The sequence below is a fragment of the Solea solea genome, chromosome 13 (assembly GCF_958295425.1).
Source record: "Solea solea chromosome 13, fSolSol10.1, whole genome shotgun sequence".
Classification (NCBI taxonomy): domain Eukaryota; kingdom Metazoa; phylum Chordata; class Actinopteri; order Pleuronectiformes; family Soleidae; genus Solea; species Solea solea.
The window spans coordinates 19,707,285-19,725,149 of record NC_081146.1 but is presented as its reverse complement, the minus strand read 5'-3'; the positions used below and the strand labels follow the sequence as shown (position 1 = coordinate 19,725,149).

The 17,865-nt window shown below is 39.4% G+C and overlaps 2 protein-coding genes across 3 annotated transcripts; one reads left to right on the top strand and one right to left on the bottom strand.

The window, feature by feature from the left end:
- Positions 1–344: 344 nt before the first annotated feature.
- seh1l (SEH1-like (S. cerevisiae)) lies at positions 345–7,860 on the bottom strand. 2 transcript variants are annotated; one of them, XM_058648653.1, is made up of 9 exons: positions 7,641–7,860; positions 6,307–6,357; positions 6,073–6,219; positions 5,669–5,880; positions 4,796–4,894; positions 4,294–4,434; positions 3,982–4,136; positions 2,556–2,709; positions 345–620 (listed from the first exon to the last, which is right to left on the bottom strand). In XM_058648653.1, exons 1-9 carry the CDS (start codon positions 7,749–7,751, stop codon positions 440–442), a joined length of 1,251 nt encoding a protein of 416 aa, XP_058504636.1. In that variant the 5' UTR covers positions 7,752–7,860; the 3' UTR covers positions 345–439. The 2 variants fall into 2 exon arrangements, with proteins under 2 accessions (XP_058504636.1, XP_058504637.1); XM_058648654.1 differs by lacking the exon at positions 345–620 and adding an exon at positions 754–1,055.
- An 846-nt stretch (positions 7,861–8,706) lies between these two features.
- Positions 8,707–16,986, top strand: ptpn2a (protein tyrosine phosphatase non-receptor type 2a). Its single transcript, XM_058648581.1, has 9 exons — positions 8,707–8,933; positions 10,809–10,899; positions 11,000–11,100; positions 11,204–11,302; positions 11,870–12,007; positions 12,141–12,350; positions 13,334–13,498; positions 15,022–15,227; positions 16,331–16,986. Exons 1-9 carry the CDS (start codon positions 8,877–8,879, stop codon positions 16,518–16,520), a joined length of 1,257 nt encoding a protein of 418 aa, XP_058504564.1. The 5' UTR covers positions 8,707–8,876; the 3' UTR covers positions 16,521–16,986.
- Positions 16,987–17,865: the final 879 nt, after the last annotated feature.

The window sequence follows — 17,865 nt, the reverse complement described above, 5'->3', positions numbered from 1 at the left end:
CCCGCTTCCTTAAATAGACACCATCGAGTTCAATCAGAGAAACATAACTGAACATTACAGCCAGAATGTAATCCTGTAAACGAATCTTAAAATTTAAAAAAACAAGTAATTCCATGAAGACAGTAGTATTCTTTTAAATATCTAAATTCTGACTTACATAAGGACTGAGTGATATTAAAACCATCAGTGACACCAAATACACCAATTGTGTTTCGTTTACAGTGTTCTACGTGAACACAGTCCATCCATCCATCTTCTACCACTTTATTCTCCACATGATGGTCACAAAATAATAATGAAATAATTTCTGGCAAACAAGAACAAAATATAAAAGGATTCTCATGAAAAATGATGGTTTTTATTACAAATAAATGTCAGTTTGGTAAATCACACCCAACACAAAAAACGTATCCCTGATTTGAGCTAAAGCACCCCAACATTACTGCCCTTCAGCCTCTGGTAAGGGCAGCAGTGCTCTTGAGGAGTGCCTGCGGGGAAGAGCTTGTTGTTGTTGAGGCTGAACAGCTTCAGCATCACATAGCTCAATGAGGGAGGGAGGAGGCAGCAGGTGACCATACCTGGTCCCTGCTATTGGAGGATCCAGAGGTGGAAAGAAATACCTGATGCAAAAAAAAAAAGGACAGAGACGACAAAATACATAGACGGGGAGAAGACGTTGACAACGGAACACAGAGGGGGAACACGTAAAAGGAAGCAGAAATTAAAAAAAAAAAAATTGAAGGAGAAATTATGCTTTTGTGCTCTAGGTGTTTATTTTTTTATTAAAGGGGTATAATCAATCAGCTGAACCCACTGGCAGCTCTGCTGAAGCTGTGAACAAACAATGCTGCAGTCCTGGTGCTGAAGTAAAGATCTCAAGCCGGTGACACCCACGTTCTCAGCTATGACATGACAGACGCACATTTTAAATGCATTACCACACGGGCAAACGATAGCTGATGCAGGAGGGACATTAGTAATGTGCGGGATGCTGGTATATCTTTGGAGAATTCAGCTGCCGCAGGGGAGGAGCAAAGGGAGCTCTCTTGCCAATCCTGCATGCAACAAGCAAGTACAATATGACAATATTACTTCAACAAACCTTATGTCACACATTTGTCAACCAGAAGACGTGATGCCTGAAAATCTTTACAAACTTTACAATAAAAATCTAAAACAATCGTTAATGACGATGCAAGTTAGATTATTACACGAGTGCACACGTCTAATGTATTTCAGGTTAGAGTTAAAGCTGCCGTCAGTGAGGTACTCAAGTTAAATCACTCTATATTCCGACATCTGTCAGCTGTTCTACTGGGTTTGTTGAGTTTCAAGTAGCCCATAATCAGGAGCCACACCTCCACAAAGGAGGAGGTCCTCTCTGCTCAGGCAGTTTGTTTGTGAGTAAACACATCCTCCTCTTCACCAAACATGTTCATGAGGTAGTGTACTATAGAAAGGGAATGCTAACAGTGGCATAAGACAGGAAATTAGACAAAACACAAATCACTGACAGCACCTTTAAGTCAAAACAACAAGAATAGTAAACACTAGGGTTTGGTTAAGTCAGAGGTTATTGAACTTAAACATAAATGCAGCCATAAAAACTGAGGAAACCAGTATTAGCTCAGTAAAGATTTGTTAAAAAGTTTTTTTTTTACCCCCTATAAAGATATCAAATGATCATATCATCTAATTATTTATCAAAAATTTTAAATCTGTGGATACTAGTGACAATTTCCAGATAGAAGTACATTGTAAACACAATGGAACAACTGGAGAAGAGTCAATGTCATTCATTAATGCCCTTTACACACACTGTGAAGTCCTCAGTGCCAGTGGCTGTATTCATGCCCACACAATGTGTGTGTATATGCTATATCATATTGTTATTTCAGGTTAATGAGATTGATTCAAGCTGTCCTTCTGCTCAGCAAAGCGTTTGGTAACATTTGCTCGAGGATATGTTCAAGAATACTGAAAACTCTAAAACTAAAAGTAGGAGAAGGTTTGTTGAGAAAATTATTGAGCTTCAACTTCAATGCCCTTTAATGATAACAGTAATGAAGTTACTGGATGATCAAATGTTAATTTTAAACTAATTCTTATAACATTTCTATTTGACAAAATGCTGAAATTCTTAACGACAGAGCAGTTCTGCTGCATATTTGAACAATACTATGACTAAAATAATAGTCACATATCAAATGAATATAAACAGCTTTATTTTACTTATTATACCAAGAAAATGGTCAGCGCTAAATCACTCTTACAATGACGTGCGTCCATTCACACTGTATCAAGAGGATATCGCTTAAAAAAACAAACAAACAAACACCACAACACACTGGGCTCTAAAGGCTTGATGCCCAGAACCTGTTTGCTGGAAGCCAAGCTCTTTGCATTAGTGCAGCACTGGGTGAGTGTGAGCCCAGTAGTTTGTCAGTGAGCAGCTGCTGCAGTCCCAGTCAGTGTGAGAGGCATAGTAAGTTGTCAGTTTCTGACTGGTCCAGGTTGGGCTGGGTGAGTGGTGGCAGACGCACCACGCCACCTACCTTCCTGCAGACATCCCGTTCACTGAATTCTGCGGTGTCTGAACAGACGAGCCCACCACGGTGCTCATGGCCGTGGGCTGACCTGAGGAGCTGGTGAGTGGGCTGCCGTCTCCCTTCAGAATGCCGGTACACTTCCAGTTGTCCATGTAGTTTGCTACAGAGACACAGGGATTGACGTCAGTAATATTTAAGTGTTTTTAATTGACCGTTTTAAATAAATAAATGCATCATGTCTTAAGATTCTGAAAAGCTGACATGCCGCCTCAAAACGTTACACTGGCATAACACGGCGATTGGTTCAAATTAGGGCTGGACATCCCAAGAGACACCACGACACGATATTATCACGATACGAGTATTTGCAAAATACTTTGTGATATTTCCACACAACAGCTCTAGTGAGAGTGAGCTCTTGACACCATCTAGTGGACTAAAAATGTCAATGATTTTTTTTAATGCTAATTCACAAAACATTTAATGTTTATTTGTATCAGTCAAAATATCCAATATTTCTCTGTACCGACTCCCTCCCCATTACTGAACAATATTGCTTAAAATTTATCGCAGTAAAACAATTTATAAATCACTCAATATTGATGATTTTCTTGATGAATACGCGACAACTGAAGACAGCTCTTGAGTGAAAATTGTTGAATCCAGTTAATTGTGATTTTAACTACAGTCAAAAAACAGCACTTGTTAAAACAGAGAAACATTCAAAGTTCAAATTAAAAGGTATTTCTAACCCTTATATTAAAAATTAATTATACCTTTGATACATCTGTACTGAAGGAAATTATATCACAATACATGCTGCAATTAAATTATTAACCAGACTCAGTTCAAACTATTGAACAAAAATGTGGCATAATGAGTAGTGCTCCTCATGGCAAAATATCACAATCTTTGTATAGAAGTACCTGCAGGACCATCACCAGCTAACACACATACACAAACTCCTCACACCCTCTTACAACACACAGCCACATATCCACTGCCAGTCCCTCCCCACTGATCCCACCTGCACTCAGGATCTACGAGGAGACCATTAGCTCAGGTCCAGACTGCATGTCACCCTTCTGTCTCAAAGCCTGTGTTGACCTTTAAGGTTTTCACACAGAGCCATTTAGCTGTGCATTGTGCTTTTCTTCTTCAAATGTCCTGTGGACTTGATAAATCCACCCTGCTTTGTCAGCAATAACCTCAGTTAATTCAGAAAAATGCAGCCCATGCTTCAGTGTACACACCATATGGTTCACTTTCTTGCAGCTTAACCAACCATATGTCATTCGACGCATGGCATCAGTTTTTTAACAAAGATATTTAGGGTTATTATCAAACAGTGTTTTAGCTCAGTGCATTAAAATTAAAGGAAGTCACATAATCAGCCATCAAATCATCAAATCAGGTATCAAATCCTCCCAACCTTTCCAGAGACGCACACATCCATCATCCCCAGAAGACGCCAACAACGTGCTGGTGATGTTCCAGCTCACACGCCAGACCTGGGAGTTGTGGTTGTCAAACTGAGCCATAATCTGCACCTCAAACTTAGTGGGTCCTGTGGAGGTGCTGTCCTTCCTGTCAGGTGGATCCAAGAGACAGAAAACTCAGTTGACACTGTGGTAAGATTCTCATTTCTGACACAAAATGCAGAATTTAAGCAGTTACACCAAACTCTACACATTTGAGTCGTACAAGACTCGTCAATAAAAACAAAAGTAAACAAATTTGTCACCTCATAGGAACAAGCTTAAAGATTCGGACATCTTTTGTTGCAATGGCGAGGACATGGAAAGATCTTCCCAGGTTTGGAGCAAATGCAATATCATGAACTGCATCAGTGACCGTCATCAGTGTCTCGGCTTTAGCATATTTCCTTCATGACAATGATAAATAAAAATGTTAGTAATAAAAACAACAAAGTTAAATATTTTTATTGTTTGAATTGTTATGTTTGAGAGGTTAAACACTGGGGCTGCAATGATTAGTTGGTTATTAATCAATTAATCATCACCAAATATTTGAGTGTTTTTTTAAATAGTTAAGATAAAGCTCTCTGATTTTTCAGCTTCTTAAAAGTGGAAAATTGTGTTATTTTGCTTCATATAACAAAGTAATCATTAAAACCGAAAAAAATTTAATTTGTGGACAAAACAATACAATTGATTAGCCAAACAACTAATCAATCAATTGATAAAATAATCAGTTGATGCAGCCATAGTAAACACAACACTCACCTTGTGTTTTCATTGTATTCATAGACCTGAACTTTCCCACCGTATGACACGTTGCTGTCGTCACTTCCAACTGCAAACATTGGTGGGTGCGCTCGAGAGCTGAGTGGTGAGGAGAAAAAAGTAGCAACTAAATTTGACACCAACACATGCACAAACTCACTATCCACCATCAACCTACAGGTGGTTGTTCTTTAAAAGGGAATGGCACTGCATGTTATGGCCAAAATGGCCGCAGGATTAATTAAGTTGGAGTAAAGAGTAAGTGCACCTGCTGCAATGATCACTTCACTGTCATGAGAACGAATAGGTTTGGACCTGCCCTTAATGCAATTGCACTAAAACAGATATGATGCTATGAATGCTTTTATGGCAATAGCAGGAGGAAAAATATGACGACTTATTCATAAACATAAACATGAAACTAAAATCAATGTTTGTGCAATGCATTATGTGTGAGACTCTGCCATAATATTTGGCCAGACTATATGAAAAATGAAATACATTTGCGTTTGAGAAAAACATGATTTAATGAAATGAATTTAAACTTAAACTATGTGCCATCAGGCCCTCTACCACAATTCAACAATGATCATATTGCATGTATTTGATTAGGTTTTGACATAAACCCTAAGTACTTAGTTAAATTATATTTATACATTTCTGTTTGGAGAAAACTAGTGTTACTTTGTCCATGTTAAACAAATTTACAGTGAGTAGATAATACATTTAGTATTGGACTTCTAACTTAAATTCTTCAGTAAATTAAGTTTTACTTCCTAGAACTAGTGTTTTTTGCAGAGTAAGACATACTTTAATAACTTTCCAGACCCTTCACTGACACAGCATTTTTCATATTCATATATAAATTCTAACCTGGAGGGATTCCAGGAGATGCAGCTGCAGCTGAGCTTGCAGGAGATCTCGTGCTGCAGAGACCACTGACTCAGGTTCATCACATCAGGAGCCTCGTAAATCCTCACCACTCCGTCCGCAGAGCAGGTGGTCAACATGAGTCCCATGTGTTTAGGGGCAAACTTCACATCCGTCACTGAGGTTCTACTGTCCACCAGAGTGGTTCTCTTTATCTAAAACCAAAGCAATGTGAAACACTTGGGTCAGATCTTGCACCACAAACAGAAAACTTTAGAAAACTGCATACAAGTTAGTGGCGTTCGCTGTCATCATTCCAGCATAGTCAGCATCATAACGCTGCAGAAAGCTCCTTAACAGGAAGGAAGTACCTAGTATTTAGATATAAAATTTCCAGTTGTACTGACCCAGTGGCTCAGTCCTCTCTGTTTGTCGTTGGACTCCCCAACAATCTCTTCCCAGACAGCAGCTGTCCTGTCAAAGGAGCAGGAAGCAAGAACCTGCCCAAATTCCGGATGAGCCCAGGTCACTCTCCATACTGATCCGCTGTGTGTCTGAGGAAAATAGGTTTCAATTTCAAGCTGTACCCATGATCAGTGTATGATCTGCCAAAAAAATACAAAGACGGGAGGTGGTTTTACCTTCCAACTGGCTGTGCAGTGCCACTCTCCATTTTCACTTTTGTCCCAAACCTGAAATAACAATCACAATAATAAAGAAAAAATACTGCACTAAAATAAATGTGTGTAAATAATCATGGCTGTTTAAATTTCTTAATCTCCTTGGCATGTAAAGTAGGGGTGGGAATCACAGGGTACCTGTGCGATACATCATCCACGAAAACAACAATATCACGATACAACGATTCTGTGCAAGAGTATCATATAGCGATACATCATGATATCTGACTGATATATCTGAAGGAAACAAAACGCCCGGGAAAGGTTAAAAGTGCAGGATTTCTCTATTTATTCACAACATAGAGAATGCATAAAGTATATGTATTGAATGTGGATGGGGCATCTCTTAACATAGCTTTCCCTGTCATTATCCCACTATAAACTCTCTCTTCTTCAGCCAGGTAACTTCCGCCATTGTATTGTGATATTATTAGTATTGTGGACCATGTATTGCATATCGTATCATGAGATACCACTTGTTTTACTGATCCAGATTTTCCTCAAGATGTAGGGTCGGGTCAAATACAGTTGTAAATCACATCTGTGATTTGAGCACTACCTGCATTACTTTGTGTTGATATTGTGTTCCTAACACAGGACAATATACTGGATCCTGAAGCAACAGGATTAGCCATTGATCTGGTCATTTTCACCACACCCAAAGGAAGATTTACAACTAAGGTTTGTAAGATCTTTTATCCATAAAAAAAAGTGTTTGAACATTTTATAACTTAGCAGATGTAGGCTGTCAGTGCTTACATGCTACACTAACTTCTCATCTTTCAGATATCGTGATATATGGCCATTGTAAGTTGCTTTGGATAAAAGCGTCTGCTAAATGACATGTAATGTAATGTTATGTAATATGATTGTCTTGCAATATATTGATTATCACAGAATCGTTGTTTCTCGATATTATTGGTATCGAGTATCAGATATAGAGATCCTTAACTTATTCTTGACCTCTCGCTTGGATTCCATCACTACTAAACTGTGCACTTTATGAGCAGGGGGAGAATTCGTGTACTTTATAAACTCTCATACAACTTCCACACAGCTACCCTAGCTTGTATGCTACCGGCACAGTAGCTAGCAGACAAGCTAAATATGCCAGTAAAAGTCACAACAGCGAGTTTAACAAATACTGCAACGTGATGTGCGACTGCTAACAGTCGCAAACCGTCTGCAAATACAACAATGAGCTAAAGACTTTGCGAATGTGGGTGATGTTCACACGCTATGTGTAACAGCTAACGCTAACATTAGCAAAGTGACGCCCGCTCCACATCACTTACCTTGACACTCTGGTCACTGGAACAGGTTGCCATTCTCCGGCCGTGGAAATCGTAAGACACATCGTGGATTAGATCTTTGTGATCTGCTGCGATACTGCGCGCAACAAACATGGTTCAGACAACGTGCTGAAAACACTAGCTACACGGGTTAGCCAAAAGGCCTGTCATGTGTATGTGTGTGTGAGAGAGAGAGAGAGAGAGTGAGCGTTTGAGTGTGTGTGTGTGTGTGTTTGGCGGGTCCTCGTACTGTGTTGTGAGTGTGTGCAACAATCTTTACCACAAGGGGGCGCACTACTACTATTACTAATAAACTACACAGTACACATGCACTGCAAACAGTAAGCTCATTGATCAATGCGTTTGAGATACTTTGAAAAAACAAACAATTAAATAATAAATACGCTTTAAGAGAAACTATCGCGCGTGTGTGTGTGCGTGCGTCACTGTGAGCGAGAAGCACCTTTACATTACGTTACATTACAGAAGGGGTTGCCAGGTTTTGTTTTTATCGTGTTTACATTTATTGACATCATTTTGGTTTCGTCTAACATCAGATTCAGCAGTGATATAGGTTTTTCTAAAAAACAAAAAAAGCAGACCCAATGTCAAACGGCACCCCATATAAATTTGACTTTTAAGTGAATTTCTATATTTTTATTTATTTATTTATTTACTTACAAATTGAGCCTCTTTTACTTTTTGGTACGTTGTAGAAATGTGTTTTGTTATGTTAATTGTCAAGAATCACCTTGTGTTTTATGCAGATGCTTCTTTGTAAGAGTTGTGAATTACATAATAACAGTTTTCTTCGAGCAAAATGTTTTTATTTAAAAAGAAATCTAAATAAAATAGACTGGCTTGACTAGCTTTGCTGACTCAAATAATGTTTAAAGAAGAAAACATAATTGATACGTATCAGTTACTGTAAAAACTTCTTGGTCAGATCTCAATGGGATTTCCTTCCCTTGATATATCAATAAATGAACCAGCTGCTGGTTGCCAGCACTACAAGGCTGTAGCTATTCGTTGCGGTGCGTCGAGAGATAAACGCGCAACTGGCAACCCCACTCAGTCAGAGTGCATGTGTGTGTGTGCTGTGGGAGCATCAGACTTCCCGCTGGGATCTCCAGGATTAAACACACACTCTGGCTGTTTATATGGCGGACAGAAAGTAAGCGGTGCTTCAAACACTTCGTGCTCATACACCGAGTGTCTCGGGGCACAAACTGCGACATAATGGAGCAAGAATTTGAGGACATCGATTCGTCCGGGGGATGGCAAAACCTCTACAATGTAAGTCCGGACACTGGGCCTCTTGTGTTTCTATGACGATCAGTTGCTAACTTACTTAGCCAGCTAAGTTGGTAGACAGCCCGTAAGACACTTTTCTCTGTCTTTTTTACCACGTTTAGCTCCGTGGCTGACACAGTCAGACCGCATAGGCTACAGCACATGGTGGGAATGTAGTATACGGTGTTAAGCACCGGAGCAAAGGCGAGTGTGAAAGTGGCAGTCGGCGCTACTGGTCGCTGACTTCCGTAGCTACAGAGCTCGTTAGAAAACGTGCGACAGCCGCACTCGGCTAGCTAATGCTAATGCTAGCAGACGTCAGCCGCAGTTTCTGAGAATTCATGAGGACTTCCAGAGAAAAGCGCGTGTGTTTTGCCATCAGCTGTCCAAGAGAAAGCAACCTTCAGTGAACAACACCTCGGTTCCCTCTTTAACTTTGGTTATAATCGTGTCTATACTGGCTAGTAACCAGAAGATAACGTTTAACTAAAGATGTTGTGTAGCCATCACTGAAGTCAGCTTAACAGTCTTCTTATACACGAAGTTATTATTGTGATTAACTGTGCTGAAGTTGCCAGATAACAGGAGAGTTAAAACATATACATTTTCAGAGTGTAATTTGTAGCTGTTCACAAGTAAAATTAACCAACTTTCTTCTCAGCCACTGAATAATGACACTACAAGCTTGTAAACGGTTATTAAATAGAAAATAAAGTACAGTGCATACACAACCAACCTAAGTGAAACTACAAAATTACAACAACATTACACCTCAAAACAACAAACCTTAAATGAAAACATCTTTAATATTATAGCTCAGCATGGAAAGATACAAATGTTTCCCCACAACGATTATTCTGACCAAAATAATTGTGATTTGCGATATTATTGTGACAACTGGGGGGGGGGGGGGGGTTTAATAAAATTATTTTTCGATTCTTAATCTTTAACAGGTCTTCTGCTGGTCAGAAACATCGCAGATGTGCTGTTTTTTTGTTTTAGTGAAAAGTAATTCGCTTAATATCATAATCAGTCACAACGAAAGATGTGGCTCTCTACTAAGGCACATTAAAAATAAATCATAAGGACTGTATGTAAGTGAGGGAAAGGATTGTATCGATTGTTAACTATCTGTTGTGTTTGTATTAAAATAATTTGACATGGAGGCAGTAAATCAAACTTCTGATGATGTTGTGATGACTGAAATATTATAATTACTGCACAATATTTGTGGAATTTTTGTAGCCAAAATAAATAAATAATACTTCATTAGGCTTATTTTTGAAGTCTGTCATTAATCAACAAACCTGTTTCTGTTGGATGTGTTATTTAGCAGAAAGATACAATTGCAGAGGCTCATAGATCATCTTTGGCCGCACCTCATTCACACAATGAAAGTAATTTGTAGAAACAGTAACACGTGACAGTGTGACACAATAGCTTGGCAAATAAAATCATAGCAAAAGAGTACATGTTGGGACAGATATACAATAAATACAGAACTTTTATTACCTCTACCGAGGTGTGTACGTGCATTTGTCTGTGACTTTGAGCAGTATAACTCGAAGAGTCGAAAGAAAAATGTCAGGTCATGTTAGGTTATAGCTCAGAGAAAAAATTATTACATTTTGGTGGTAATAATGTGTATGTATATGGTTAACCTTTTGAATGGATTGATATTGTGGGGAAACAAGCAGCCTTGGCAGAGGTTTGCATTATCCTAGTGCTTTCCCTACTTTCTTTACTTGGTCATTGAATAAATGCTGTCATTGAATGCTACTTGCTACTGTGGGATGTTTCTATATCAAATGTATGCACTGGGTCTTCCATTGATTTTGCTGACTGGAAGAGAGACTGCTAACATCTTGTTTCCAACAGGAGATCCGCAACCAAGCCAGCGAATATCCTTATAAAGTGGCAAAACTTCCAGCAAATCGGAATTTGAACCGCTACAGAGATGTTAGCCCATGTGAGTCATATGACAAGAGATTTAATGAGAGTTTGGAATGTACTGCCACCAATGTCTGCTATGATTTGTAACTTTTCTGTGATCTTCCACCTTGTTCCAGATGATCACAGTCGAGTAAAACTTGAAAACTCTGACAACGACTACATCAATGCAAGTTTAGTGATGATGGAAGAAGCCCAAAGAGCTTACATTCTTTCTCAGGTATGGGCATCATATGCTTTATAAATGACACTGTCTGCGTTACATTTAGGACCTTGACCTTACAGTGGAGTTTTCTCCATGTGCTTTTCGTTTACTGCTGCAGGGGCCTTTGAGGAACACCTGTGGTCATTTCTGGCTGATGGTTTGGCAGCAGTGTTGCAAAGCTGTTATAATGCTCAACAGAGTCATTGAAAAGGGATCGGTGAGTACACTGACTTCTGCACCTGCTAATCATTCATTCATCACATTTTCCTCTTGCCTGTTTTGTACAAATGTTTAGGGTAAGATGTTCCAAGGTGTTGTAAAGGACATTGGCACTTACATATTCAATTGATGATTCTACAACACACAGAATGTGGCATAAACATCACACACCTTTCCAAACCGAGGGTGTAAGGACGGAGGATATTGCGATGTGTACAGATTGCACAGAGCCTTGAGGCAAACTGTGATTTGTGAATTTTGGCAATACAAATAAAATAGATTAGATTTGATAAGCCTAGATTCTAAAAGACCAGATTGATATAAAGTTGCATGCTTGCTGAGTATTGAATGAGAAGATGTGTACTACTCTCATGTTCAGCCATTCAAGAAGAAACTTAGCTTAGCATAAATACTGGAAAATGTATCATAGTATATTTCACTGTTTGAAATGAAGTTTGTGAAACATTAACTTCAATGCAGTCTGTACTGGCAGTGCGGCAGTCATCACACACTACATTGGATTTTTTTATTTTCCAGACTGAGTGAAATGATTCTGTTTTAACAGGAAAAGTGTGCACAGTACTGGCCCACCTCTAAGGAACATCAGATGTCTTTCACAGACATGGGCTTTGTTGTCAGGCTACTTTCAGAGGAGGACCGTTTCTATTACACAATCCGACTGCTCGAACTGCAGAACATAAAGGTGAGCTTAGACAGGAGACAACTTCTTATATCTTATATATTCTTAAATCTTATATTATAGTTTCAGTCTACTAGTGAAATGCACCCTAGTCGTACAGAGCACTTTATATGCAACTTTATGTTTTCTGTCATAGACGGGGGAGTCGAGAGAGATCTACCACTTTCACTACACAACGTGGCCTGACTTTGGTGTTCCAGAATCTCCTGCCTCCTTCCTCAACTTCCTCCTCAAGGTCCGGGAATCAGGCTCGCTGAGCCCGGAGCACGGTCCCTCAGTGGTCCACTGCAGCGCTGGGATCGGACGCTCGGGGACCTTCGCTTTGGTGGACACCTGCCTGGTCCTGGTGAGAACAGAGACATGAGGAAACATTTCTCTTTGCCTTCTAAGTAAAACAAAGAGCTAAAACATGATTTGCAAGGTTCAAGTTTTGACAGGAGAGTAAGATGAGATTCTTCCATCGTGGTTGTACTTGGTCATAAAAGAGATGTTGTGGCATGTTCAGGTTATGCTTAAATGCATGAAGCATTTCTCAAAGATATAATAATTTGAAGCAGAAAAGACAGATTGCCACTCAATACCAGGTAAATACTGTGTATTTTGTAAGGTTGTTAGGTTCTCATAAGGATAAGTACTGAATGTCTTGGTCTAACCTATGTGTTTTCTGTGGTTGTGTTTGACATTTGTTTCTGTCAGACATAAGCCTTATCCACAGTAAAATATAATCATAAATACAGGAAGTCGAGGTGTATGGAGGGCCTCTGGATTGGTCAAAAAGTTTAATGTGAAAGTGGAAGAATTCAAAAAGTAGGAAGTTCTCCCAAAGAGACATCCACTACCACCACCATTACTGTTACACAGATCTGCACTAAATTGTACCTGTTGTTGTTGTTGTTGTTGTTGTTGTTGTTGTTGTTATTGTTACTCTTGTTTTTCTATAATAATTCAAAAGTGAAAACAAAATCTGCTCCAAAATATAATTGATCCATATCCCACCCACCCACCAATTTTCAAAAAAATTAGCCTAATCCCTTTTAACAAACGCAAAGACAGGCAAACTAACTAACAAATTGTATGTAAACCTCGACTGGGGTACAGAGATATTGCTCAAAGGAAGACAGTGGTGAAAGAATAGTAAATTGGCAACACACAATACAGCAATGTAGCAAACAAGTATGCAAATATAATCCACAAAAGTGCTTATAAAAGTGTCCCTCGTGACTGATGGTATAATGCCATTAGGTTGCAGTTTACTTGTTGTAGCTGCTCAAGGTTGAACGATGTAGTTCATTTTAAAATATTCAGTTTGTTGTTGTGTTGTGTTTGCAGATAGACAAGAGAAAGAATCCATCCTCAGTGGACATACAGAAGGTGCTGCTGGACATGAGGGAATACCGAATGGGCCTGATCCAGACTCCCGACCAGCTCCGCTTCTCTTACATGGCTGTCATCGAGGGAGCCAAGCTCATTCTTACGGATAACACAGCCACACAGGTAGTTCATTCATGAGGATGTAGAGCTTGTCACCTGCACATTTTGTTCTATGCAACAGTGATCCTGACTGGATTTTCTAGATGTCTCATTGTGTACGGTCTTCTGACTGCTTTTACTGATGTGGTTCAATCCTTTCTGTTGTGGAGATTCAGTCATGCAAAGTCCTAAAACAAATACAAGCCATGCCCAGTTTCTACATTGGATTAAATTAAATTGCATCGCTGGCTGTGTTATTTACACCGGAGCTGTGTGGTGCTTTGCAGAAATGCTCCAATAAAGCAACATTTTGATAGATGTTTTAGTTCAAGTGTTACAAAGCACCTTACATGGTAATGTTGAAGCTTAAATCTAGCTTTAAATAGAATGTGAGGATTATATTCACATTTTTCATATATATATATATTAGAGATGTAACGATATGAAAATTTCATATCACGGTTATCGTGACCAAAATTATCACGGTTATCAATATTATCACGGTATTATTAGATGTGTTCAAAATGTTCCAAAAGTACTGAACACACACACTGAAATCTTTTAACCAAGTTTTATTTAAAAAAAGATATTTTATATTATATGATTATTATAATTATTATTATTAATAATAATAATAATAATAATAATAATAATTATAATAATTATCATCTGACTGACTGACACACACACACACACACACACACACAGGTCCTCACTCTGTGTCGGATAATAATAAAGTAGCAGCGGTCGTACACAGCATAAAAATTAAATAAAAAAACACAGAAACAAACACATTTTGGTCTGCTACGGTATGTGTCGTCTGCACACTACTCGCTTTCGCGAGACAAACCATGACGTTTCCCACTATTCCGAAATCCCGTTTTTGTTGACTTACCCGCTGAAAAGTTGTGTGTGGTGGTCACGGAGATGGCTCATCATATTGGAAGTGGCTTCGCGGAGATTTTTTTTTTGCATTTTCTGCACAAGGATTGATTGTCTTCAATTATTTTACCCTCAACATCCTTTAAAAATACAAAATATGCCCAGATTTCTGATTTTACGGGGGGTAATCTCTGGAGCGCAGGTGGCTTCAGCCGTGTTGTCGCTGGACAGACAGTGCAAACTGCGCATGTGCGCCCGCTTGAGTGAGTGCCGTTCAGGTGCTGCTGCTTCTCCAGGAAATGAGCAGTATCACTGTGAGTTTTTCGGTAATCAGTTGCGGTAATCAATCACGGTTTTAGCGATAATTAAAATTTGAAACGGTATGATAACCGTCGGGAATTTTACCGCGGTTTATCGTCATACCGGTAATCGTTACATCCCTAATATATATATATATATATATATATATATTCTACCCAAGTTTCCTGTATCTTTTTAGGCTTACGTTTTTTAATCTGTATTTCATAAAATGTGCACAGAGACCAATGTGATAATCAACCAAATGAGCTGTCCATAATATATTAAAAAAAATAGTTTCCTTGGTTTGTCAGAAGTTGGTTGTTTTGGGAGAACAAAACTTATGTTATCTCCTTTTTGTCTTGTAGCAAAACAAGCATCTGCTGGAAAACAAGCATTCCTCTCTGGAATCAGATCTTCCCCCGCCGCCACCTCCACCCAGACTTCACCTCAACGACAGCAGGCCCAACGGCCAGGCAGCACCCTGTGTGGAGCTGCAGGCCGACTCAGGAGACCACCTGCTGGCAACAGAGCCAGACAACCAAGACCACGATGTGGCGGAGAACTCCGGAAAGTAAGTTCAGCTGAGTTCACATGACATACATTTCAGAGTTGAATGATTGGTGTGCAGTTCACATTTCATGACTTACTGTCATGTGTGCTATGTGTGTGAGTCTTTGTTGTTGTTGTGAGTTCACACACTACACAATGGACTGGTAATGGTGGTCACATGCTACGCAGTCTTTGACCCGTGCAAGCCCTTAGGGACCGATCATCTGTGTCCACAGAGGTCTGCTGGGGTCCTTGTAGCATCATTTTGTTATCTGCCGTCAGTGAGTAAACCTCCAGTTTGAGTCCATGTAGACCATGGGTGCTGACGCCTCATGCTCCATGTAGCACAACACTTTCAAATCCAGTTGGTGGCACGCTGTTGTTTTGGTCAAAAGAGACAACAAAGATGGTAACTTGGAAAGCTGCTTCAGATAATAATGTGAGGAGGTCTGCTGGTACCAACACATCTCTCTGTTCAAAGAATCCAAGAACATAAAAACGAGGGTGAACTCCTGGTAAGAAGTTGGCCTTACTGGAATTGAATGAGAGATTGAGTTGACATTCGTGGAATGCTAGAATGACTCGCACCCTTATTTTTAAGAGCGGAACCGTGGGCATGAACGAAAATGCAGTAAATCAAAGCTTTTCACTCACATAGAATGTGGAAAGTTTGATCCAGACCTTAGTAGTATGTCTCATATCAAAACCACATGTGAGAAATGACTCGTAATGTGAACTGACACCCGAGACGTGATTATGCTGAATTTTTATTTTTTTTAAATCAACTGAAGTTTACTTGTAGCTTCCCCTAATATCTGTCATATTTTTGGGTATTGCCTTTTTTTCTTCTCTCTTGTGGACTGTTATTGAATTCCTGTTTAGGTTTTTGCCCAGTAACTTTTAAAAGTTCCAAATCCAGCTAAATGGAGCAGGCTAGAAATTGTATTTGAGACACATGTGGAATGTTTGCATGAGCTAGGACTGACAACACATTTACTTCATATGTTTCACCTCACATTATTGATTGTTTAAAGTTGAAAACCACACTTTTATGAACAGTGATGTAGTAATGTGTTGCTCACACTGGTTTTCTCACCACTTCCTCTTGTCTGACTCTTACTTAAGTGTCAGAAAGCGACACCGTGAAGAGAGGATTGCCAGCACTGCACAGAAGGTCCAGCTGATGAAACAGAGACTGACTGACTCCGAGAGGAAACGAGAGAAGTGGCTGTCCTGGAAGCCCGTCCTGCTCAATGTCGGTGCCGGTGCGGCTTTGGCCGCCGGCCTGCTGGTTTGCTGGATGTACTCCCAGTGAAACACACTGGCTGACTTACAAACTGACTCTTAAGTTGCACCAGTACCTGGGTTTAGGTACTTCTCTTAGCAGAATTGGATGATGTGCATAACTGAGGGTATTTATTTCTTTAAGGTCAAAATGCGGGAGCGCTAGATCAAATGAGTGTGTGTATATTTTTCATGTAACATCTTAAAAATAGTAACATCTCAGGATCTCTGTGCCAGCACGATGATTTGATTTCCTTTCCTTCTCGTCACTGTTGATGAATGTACTGTATCATAAATGGCTTTGAAAGAATTTTACTAAAGGTGCAGTAAAACAAAAAAAAAAGACAAAAAATACTCTGACAAGTTTATTTTTGCATTCTTTATTTGTAATGGTTGATAATCTTTGGACGTGTTTTACATTTTGCATTTCAAAATGACTTGTGTTGACTGCCCATCCTACCATAAATATGTAGGGTGATTCCACTTCTTAAACATCAGCCTTGGGAGTGTGTTTTTTTTCCTCCTGTAACGAAATTCACATTTCATGCATGCATTTAAAGGATCACCAGAGCACCACTTGTTCTTCCATTTACATTGAGCAGGACATCCCTATTATGTTTCAGACTCTAACCATGAACCATTTACCTTCTGTTAAATTAGCACATTTTTTCATAGGTTTTGTGTATCATATGAATCGTAGAAGCTCAAAGCTTAATGTGTGTATTCACCCACTGGATGGGTTCATGTGTTTTCAGGTTATCTCGTTTATGGAAACCAAAGCAAAGCTGTCCATTTATTTTTTTTTATCGAAATACCAGCCAGGCAAGCTGTTGATTTGTTCCCCTCTTTGTATCGGATGTGTTTTCTGGAAGATCTTTGACATAATGTACACCTGCATTGCGTAGTGTTCTGTGTCACAGCACCTTTTGTGTTGCACGTGACTTTTTCATTTGAACCCACGTGTCACCAAATTGGTTGTCAATTACCAGGACCAATGTAAAGCTACACTCGTGCAATTTGGACGTTTCATCTTGATTTGAATTATTCGTGGCAAATGTCGTCAACCGTTTGCTGGTTTGAGATGGCTTTTGATGTGCCTTGGAAGTTAGTGAAGTGGGAAAATGTGTGCTCCAATATTTCCTCACTCCATCAGTACAGAACAAGGTTTATGTAAGCTGTTGTTTCCCACATAATAACACGGACAACATTTACAGTGACTGATTCGCCAGAGGTATGACTTGCATCAGATGTGACATTAGCACATGCCGACTCCTGACATGACCTGATGTATTAGTGATCAGCTGGTTCCATGGCTTTGACTCTACGTTCATTTAACCCAGAAAAGTTTGACCATTACATTCCATTGATGCTTGTTT

Excerpts from the sequence above, each read along its gene's own strand:
- seh1l (XM_058648653.1), bottom strand. The coding sequence starts at position 7,751 with ATGTTTGTTGCGCGCAGTATCGCAGCAGATCACAAAGATCTAATCCAC. Across the intron at positions 4,895-5,668 it reads ATCTCCTGGAATCCCTCCAG|CTCTCGAGCGCACCCACCAA; the intron begins GTTAGAATTTAT and ends CTCACCACTCAG. Across the intron at positions 4,137-4,293 it reads TTTAAGCTTGTTCCTATGAG|GAAGGACAGCACCTCCACAG; the intron begins GTGACAAATTTG and ends TCCACCTGACAG.
- ptpn2a (XM_058648581.1), top strand. The coding sequence starts at position 8,877 with ATGGAGCAAGAATTTGAGGACATCGATTCGTCCGGGGGATGGCAAAAC. Across the intron at positions 10,900-10,999 it reads CTACAGAGATGTTAGCCCAT|ATGATCACAGTCGAGTAAAA; the intron begins GTGAGTCATATG and ends ACCTTGTTCCAG. Across the intron at positions 13,499-15,021 it reads CGGATAACACAGCCACACAG|CAAAACAAGCATCTGCTGGA; the intron begins GTAGTTCATTCA and ends TTTGTCTTGTAG.